At 46.8% G+C, this 8,297-nt stretch overlaps 3 protein-coding genes across 6 annotated transcripts in view; 1 reads left to right on the forward strand and 2 right to left on the reverse strand.

The window, feature by feature from the left end:
- Positions 1-8,050, reverse strand: part of LOC104937295 (serine/threonine-protein kinase DCLK2) — a 14,267-nt gene extending 6,217 nt beyond the window's left edge. Inside the window, exons 1-6 of one of the 4 annotated variants that reach the window (XM_027287560.1) lie at positions 7,897-8,050; positions 6,207-7,480; positions 3,950-4,341; positions 1,236-1,362; positions 267-392; positions 81-169 (exon numbers count right to left, since the gene is read on the reverse strand). In XM_027287560.1, the coding sequence (XP_027143361.1) occupies positions 81-169; positions 267-392; positions 1,236-1,362; positions 3,950-4,341; positions 6,207-6,633 (1,161 nt within the window). In that variant the 5' untranslated portion in view covers positions 6,634-7,480; positions 7,897-8,050. The other 3 variants (XM_027287558.1, XM_027287559.1, XM_027287561.1) reach the window with 3 other exon arrangements.
- LOC104935020 (butyrophilin-like protein 2) overlaps positions 1-8,297 on the reverse strand; it is a gene marked incomplete at its 3' end in the record, with an annotated part of 550,859 nt that overhangs the window by 531,626 nt on the left and 10,936 nt on the right. The window lies entirely within an intron of this gene.
- LOC104935135 (V-set domain-containing T-cell activation inhibitor 1) overlaps positions 1-8,297 on the forward strand; it is a 592,626-nt gene that overhangs the window by 217,425 nt on the left and 366,904 nt on the right. The gene's annotated exons all lie outside the window — the stretch shown is intronic.

The raw sequence follows: 8,297 nt of genomic DNA on the forward strand, positions 1-8,297 counted from the left end.
TGTGTATATACAAATATAAGTTGTACATATGTTTTCTATTTTGGTGGTCAAATGGAACAATTTGTTGAAGTTCATCTGACCTTGAGGCTGCGTCGCGTCCCGGGGCTGGTGGGGGACGGGCTGGACCTGGACGACTTCACCACTGACTGCGATCCTGAGGCCTCATTGGCTGCACACAAGAGAAAGGAGTCATGTGATTGGTTAACATCAATCTGGTATTGATACCAATGGAGTATATGAAGGTGATTTCGAGCAGTGGTTCACACCTGGACCAGGAGACTTTGTTCTGGGCGGGCCTTTGAGTGGAGTCCTCGAAGACGAGAAGCCGGAGCCGCTTGGAGTCTTTAGAGTTTTCGGAGGGGCGGTCGAGCGAGTCGACTTGACTTTGCACTCTGGAGAGGACGAGATGTGTCAACACTATTCATTATTAACAGCATCTTACTCTATTCACCGTGTTTACTAGATTAAGTACTGCACTGTACTCCCTGAATGTTTTCATATATCGTCAGGACGTGTTTAGACCCCTGTAGAGTTCACTAACAAACAGCTCGATCTCTGTTTTCATGATTAAAAAACGCAGCTTCTTCTTTAATTTGATACCAAATATTTGTAGCATTTCAAACAGAGTTCAGTTACATATAATAAAAAAGTTTGTATGTGGAAAAGTCACTATGACCCGGTCAGTCCTCCCTGCCGACTCTTTGGCGAACTTTCCCCCAGAAACCAGCCTCCGTCCTGCTGTTTATCTGCCGTTACTATGTGATGAAATTACAGTAATGTGGTAGTAGGTCGTGTTCTTGGCAAGAGTTTGAGAAAAGATCTTTGAATTTGTGTTGAAGAGTCAGTGCGTCCCGGTCAGTCCTCCCTGCCGACTCTTTGGCGAACTCTCCCCCCAGAGAACAGCCTCAGTCTGGGCAGTGAGAGCCGGGTAAGTCCCTCCGTCACTGTCCGTCAATGTCTTTGTCTCTGTCCACTCTGCTCGACGGGTCAGGATCTCCCTCACAACACAATCTGACAACTGACAACATCGTAAACTCCGGGATGCTTTTATATTTACAGAGGAAACCGAGTGGAGACGTAACGACGACAACTTAAACTAAAATACAAAAATACAAAGCTCAGACTCATTTTTTCATGTTTTTACAAATACTGCAAGAGAAATAAATTAGCATAAACGTGTGTGTGTGTGTGTGTGTGTGTGTGTGTGTGTGTGTGTGTGTGTGTGTGTGTCTCACCGCTAACAAAAGCCTGTGTTTTGCTGCTGTGTGTGAGCACAAAGTCGTCCTGAGCGTAACGAAACTTCTCCGGCCCGCACGCCATGAAGACGTCGTCATCCCCGAAGAAATCCTGCAGACAGGTCAGCTACACACACACACGCACACACACACACACACACACACACACACAGATTAATTAAACCTTTGGAAACACTGCACAGACTAGTGTGTGTGTGAGAGACAGAGCAGATGACAGCTGGTAACATTCTAATCACGTTCGCTGCTATTGGAAACACACACACAGAAACACACACACAGACACACACACGCAGTGCTGTCGAGGAACTGTCTTGAGGATTTAAAACAAACCGTTTGTCGGATGATCGGAGGCGTGGGAGGATTTTTAGATTGTTTTGTGAAATATTTGACACTGTCACCTCTTTCCTCTGATGATCTGTAACCTCCTGCTGACCCACACTGACCTGTGATCAGCTGAACGGTGTCTCTGTCATTCGTACGTCTGTTCTCACACTATGTAACTTTGGGCTCCGGGTCGGGAGAAGTACGTAACGCTTTACGGCACTAAGTCACACAGCAGCAACTATTTCACTGATTCTGGTGAAACTGGATCATATTTTATGGAGGAAATGTTTTCTGGTTTTCCCTCTGATGTCCTCCGGCTGCTCCGCCTCAACTCTCAGGACCGTGAGCTCAGAAGAAGAAGAAGAGATTTACAGGCCCGGTGTCGTGCCAGAACAGGAGCTGGGCCTCTATGGACACAATGGCAACAAACCACAAAATTTCTACGTGATGTTGCTTTAAGATAAAACTAAGGAATGTAATGATGAACAGAGTGATTCTTCCTCCTTTGTCCTTCAGTTTACCTCTCACTTCCCCCCATTTTACTTTTTACTCAACGCCTCCAGTACTCTGTGTGTGTGTGTGTGTGTGTGTGTGTGTGTGTGTGTGTGTGTGTGTGTGTGGAGAGCAAGGCAGGGGTTTCTAACTGGATGCCCGGTTACCATGGTTACCACACTGCAGTGTCAGTGTGTGTGTGTGTGTGTGCGCCTGGTGTGTGATGGGGTTTCTGTCCCGCTGCTCAAAGCGGCTGCACAAACTGAAAGGACGAAGGGAGGACACACACACTCACACACACACACACACACACACACACACACTCTGGTTTCATTCAGACTGAGTCTGGAGAGAGCGAAGCCGTCTGAGGCCGACAGAATAAAAGCCTTCGTTATGACACACGCCCAGGCCTTCAAAATAAAAGCCTTCATTTAAAGTGAACTAATCACTCAGTCATTAAGTCATTAAAGTTGCTTAATATAAAACAACCAACTGTTTATGATACATCATGACTCTTAATATGTTGAAAGATCACATTATTCGTGCATGATGCAATGTTTGAGGGGTTTAACCAAATAAAGATTAGCTGCAGCCCTAACGAGAATAACTAATGATCCATTATTTATTAATTAATCTGCTGATTTGCTTTGTAAAATGTCAGAAAAACGCCAATAATTGCTGATTTGCTTTGTAAAATGTCAGAAAAACGCCAATAATCCAAACATTTTTTTTTTTTATTCGTCCAAAACTCAAAAAATATTTGATTCACTGTCATAAAAAGTGTTTCTGGACCGTTTGAGCTCTTCACCAATATTTAAATATCACCAAGGCAACAAATATTTTAAAAAAAACATTTAATTTTGGTGCATGCTTTGCTTTCCTTATTTTTTTACATGTCTAAAAGTGGAATCCACTTCAGCAGCTCAGTTCAAATCCGATGAATCATGTAAAATTTGACATAAGGGAACATTTTCAAAATAAAAGAATAAGAAAGCTAAAGAGCTGTAATGTAATCCATGCTTTTGTTTTGAAGGCAGCTTTTATTTTCTTAAGGCAGGCGCTGCAGCAAAGTTCCCGTTGGATAATCTGTTGTGTGTGTTTGTGGCTCCGCGCTGTCACCGTGTCACAGCCAACGCTCTCATCTGTGACTTCAAAGAGTGTGTGTGGTAAAAATAACGTGTCATACGCTTAAATCCATCTTTAACTCACAAAAGAGCCTCAGAGAGGATCGGAGGAGATTCAGTCTGTTCAACACGGCGGAGACAAACTAACTTTAGCTGACTGTCGCAGTTCCAGGGCTTTAAACTGACAACGCTTTGAGCTAAAAGTGCCAAATTTTAATCTTCAGAGACGCCGAACTCAGCGTCCTGACACTCCAAAATAAAAATGAAAACCCCCTAAAGACTTTCTTTAATTCATGATCGATCCTTGGAGTGTCACGGTGGCCTCGAGGCTTCAGACACTGACGGTGAAATCTTACACAACATGTATGAAACAATTTGATCATTTGTTTTGGACCACCGGGAAGAAGAAGTCATTGTCGTGCCAGAACAGGAGCTGGATGAGTGGGCAATGTAAACCAGGGTCAGCAGCCTAATGTCTTTAAACCTCTGAGGTCCCAGCAATCACCCACAATCGATGAGGCCATTTATAAGCATTACTTAGGTCCCTCAAGGTTCCTCAAGGTTCCTCAAGGTTCCTCAAGGTTCCTCTTGTGGGAAACTTTCTAAAAAATATGATAGCTCTCAGGTATTGCAGTGCAGACACACTAAAAAAAGTTCCTCAGGTCCAAAACAAACACCTAATAATGAATACCTGAAAAACGCTTCTAAACGTCTGAACAAGTTATCAAATGTTCAAAGAATAAACCATCTCACCTGTTTCCCGTCCAGCGTGTACAGCCTCTTCACAGCCCCGGAGTCCAGCTTGATGGCCTCCGTGATGTCGGCCAGCACTTGTTCGAAGGAGTGAGCCGTCTTCTTGTTCAGCAGGATCCTCACCGCCTTGCGAGGCTTCACGCCGCTCCGGATCACCGTCACCAGCTTGGGCTTGATGAAGTCTTTGCTCTCCCTGCCCTCGCGACCTTCGTGACGATCTTTGGGGACGGCAGTGGCGGTGCTCGCCGATACTCCAGCGGACGCCGTGGCGGGCCGGCCCGAGCCCGCGGGACCCGTCCCGGCGGCTGCACCCGGCTTCCAGCTCGGCACGGAGATCTTGGTGTAGTCGACTTTTCGGTAAGGCTCGTTGGAGGCGCAGACGTAGCACTCACCTGAGCAGAGAGAGAGGGCGGGGTTAGAGATGATTGACGAGGTGAATTCAGGGTCAGAGGTCATTAAAGGTCATTAAAAACTGTGTGTGGATAGTGGATAAAGTGAAGGTGACAACAGTTGTCAGATTCTATCGCGTCTCTCTCTCTCTCAGCTGGTGGAAAACTGAGCAACCTGTCACTCAAATATAAGTCAACATCCACCACAGTTAAAGCAACTTGTCTCTCATGAACTGACACACACCGCCAACTACTTCACTGATTTTGGTGAAACTGGATCATATTTTAATGCAGGTTTGCGAGGTTTTGTTGTGCCAGAACCGGAGCTGGGCGGGCAGGCAACGTAACCTCTGTGGCGATAATGGCAGAGGCAAAGAGACTGAAGAGGACGTCGGCGGATGGAGCTAAGAAGAGATTTCTACGTGATGTTGCTTTAAATCTCTGGCAGGTTACAGCCAATCACGTGTTCGGCAGCACACAGCGACTCTCCTGTTTGACCATATATGGTTAAAAATGGCTCACCTTATAATGTCACCTACTGTCTCTCTCTTTATATCTCGCGGCAGAGCTCACACACACATTTGTCAGCCTGCGTATCCTTCATAAACACACCTTTATTCTGTGTTTCATGTTCACACACACACTCTGTTGTGTGGATGTGACCTTGCCTCTCCACGTGCTGACTTTCACTTTGCTATTCAAAGCAGCTGGTCGGGACCGCTCCGGGTTATTATTCAAATACCTGACTGATTAAACACAAAACACCTGGAGTGTGTCAACTGACCGACAGAGCGAGGCGCCATCGTGGACTGTGGCGGATACAGGTTCAGGGAACGTAAAGAAAAATTATTTAATTGAACATCTCAATAATAAATCGTGGAAATTCATATTTTTGTGATTTGTTGCCTCCAGTTTCAGAGTGTAATCCCACTGTGGTAAATATCATTCTCTTCTTAGCTTCATCCGTCAGCGTCCTCTTCACTCTCTTCTCCTCTGCCATTATGTCCATAGAGGTTGCTGAGCCTGGTTACAATGCCCAGCTCCTGTTTTCAACATTTTCCCTGTAAAATATGATCCAGCGTCACCAAAATCAGTGAAATAGTTGGTGTTTGGAAAGTCCACGATTCAGATTTTTATAAACCTTCAAAAGGTCACGCATGATATCTCAGGTCTGGCTTCCAGTCACAGCCGCCCATACAACTATCTATCAAACCCTTGATGTTCAGCTTCTGTTCACATTAGTTGGTTAAATCTCTAAAGATTTCTGGTGCTGGAAAGCAACCAAACAGCGACCCGTGTCCACGTCGTCAACGACTCGTCGCGCTCTGCTCTGTTTGAACTTTATTGACTCTGCGAGAGTGATGCATCTGTCTTTTAGTGCGTCTCTGGCTGAACAGCTTCCTGTCTCCGACGCTCATTAGTGAACATTACAACCAGTCACACATCAATATTGATGATAAGTGATGTTACTCAGCCACTGGTCTGTTTCTGTATAAACGAGTTCAGAGGAAGAGGAAGAGCAGGCGGACTGGACAGAAACAACATCAGATACATGGAGGTTTATATTTAGACTTTCAGACATTGATGGTTTGATTCCCAATGAGGAACGTTCACTGTGACTTGGATGAGCTGTGCGGCCGCTACTTATTCGTTTGCTGTTGATGAGCGCAGGAATAAATAATTCAAGTGTTTGCATAACACAGATGGACAGAGAGCAAAGAGGAAGGCGACAGTGAGGAAGTTTAAAGAGGAAGATCGATCCACTGATCGATGGAGAGGAGTGACAGGTAGTCTGGATGATTACGACTTAGCGGTAGTTGACTATAAGTCCATTTATCCCGACACAGCAGAATAAAGAAGAGTCTCACCTTCCACCAGCTCGTCCATGCTGGTGATCTTCTTGGTGCCGTCTATAGTGTAGATGGTTCGCACGCCTTGCGGCAGATGCAGGTTGTCCGATAAGGAGCGCGTCAGCTCCATCAGCAGCGCATCGTAGGAGCGGAACCGGTCACTGGAAACGGCGTACACCAGACCCTTGAAGTACCGATCCCCATTGCGGTAGAACCGGACCTTCTTGGCTTTTTTCTCCGAGGTGAGCGCCTGCAGGGTGCGGGTCCGGTAGTAGCTACAGTTGGCGCTGTGGGCAGGGCTAGGGACCAGGCTGCTGCCCCGGGAACTTGGGCCAGACCCACCACCAGCGGTGGAGTCATCTCTCTTGGTGCGGGTGGAGCGTCCCCGGCGAACTTTGTCGCGTTCGTCGAAATGCTCCAACTCGAGGGTCTTACTCAAAGACATGATGAATACTGGTCCGGTAACGTTCAACAGAGTCGGCCTTACTCAAGATTCATCTTCCAGCAGCAAGAAACTGCCACCAACTAAAACTCTATGATACAACGTGTCAGAGCGAGCTTGTTGACTTGCTTGTAGATGCAACACTATTTTATAATCCCATTAAGTGTGATGTAGGAGCCTTTTGTAGACTGGTTGAAGTCCTGAAAATACGGTTTCTATTCAAAAACCCAACTGTAATCCTGATATTCAACATGCATATATCTAAAATATCCGTGAACACAAGCAGATCCAAGAAAAGACGGTACTTACTTGTAAACTGTATCAGGTCTTGGCTGAAGTTTCACTAACTCAGCTTTGAAACCAGTAAAAAGATTCAGGGTTGTCCCTGTTAGGCTATCCGTCTGTTGTAAATCCAGTGGTATCCTAGTCCAAGAGATACTGTCAGTGCCTCACCACAACTAGAACCTTCAAATTCAAGTAATTCATTGATGGTTTGATACTAAAGGTCACTTCTAAGCTGCGTTGCCTGCAGATCATGGACGCCTCAGACCGTCCAGTTACCGGGTTTGGTCTTGGAAAAGGTTTTTCCCTACAGCCTGAATAAAGAAGGTTAAAGCCATGAAATCCAGAGTTATCCCGGCAAACGTCTGTTCTCGATTTGATGATCTGGATGTGTGTGTGTGTGTGTGTGTGTGTCCTCACTGCGACCTTCCTGCAGTGTCAGTAACCCTGCTGTAGTCCCAAAACCATGTGCACGAGTCCCAGCAATCCCGCTTCAAGACCTGGCAGGATGGTTTGCAGTCCTGGTGATCCGGCGTTCACACTTTGCCTCCTCGGGATTCCTCCATCACTGACAAAAGAAGAAAAGACAGAGACAGAGACAGAGACGGTTTACTGACTAAAATATGCAACAACCAACATATTCCTCTGGACTGACGGATGCTGGACTCATTTAAATTGGATTTTTGGGATTATCGTAGAATTTGCATGCAGGTCAAACACATCATCTTATTCTGCTGCATTTCCAGTCAAGGCCAGAGTCTGATTCAATTCAGCATGAAGCCAAAAAGCGAAATGAAGTGAAGCATCATCCGCCCAGACGGTGCTGAGCCGTTCAAACACACCGACCAGTAATGCCGTGAAACCGGTTTGTTGCTATGGAGCCTTTCTCCTCTCCACCCCCCTCTTCTCTCTCTATCCGCCGTGTTCTGGGCTGCTCCCTAAAAAGAACCGCTACGACCCGGTCCGAGCCGGTCCGAGTCCAACCTGTGCTTCAGTGATGATGTGAGGCAGCTGAGCGTTCACCGGCTGCAGACCGGGATGCACCGAGACAGGCGGCGGCGGAAAGCAGCAGCAGCAGCATGGCCGCTGCAGAGAGGAGAGACCGGCTGAACACTCCCCGCCCCCCCGGCCTCATCCACGGCTGTGCGTGATGACAGCGTCCCCCTCCCTCCCCCCTCCCTCCCCGCTCTCCCTCGCTCTCTCTCTCTCTCTCTCTGTCTCTCGCTCCCTCTCTCTCTCTCTCCTCTCTCTCGCCCTCCCTCTGTCTCTCTCTCTCCCCCTTCTTTTCTCTTTCTCTTCTCTCTCTCTCGTTCGTCTTCCTTGTCTCTCTCTCTGCTCTCGCTCCCTCTCTCTCATCTCTCTCTCTCTCCCTCTGTCTCTCTCTC

The sequence above is a fragment of the Larimichthys crocea genome, chromosome XIV (assembly GCF_000972845.2).
Source record: "Larimichthys crocea isolate SSNF chromosome XIV, L_crocea_2.0, whole genome shotgun sequence".
Classification (NCBI taxonomy): Eukaryota; Metazoa; Chordata; class Actinopteri; family Sciaenidae; genus Larimichthys; species Larimichthys crocea.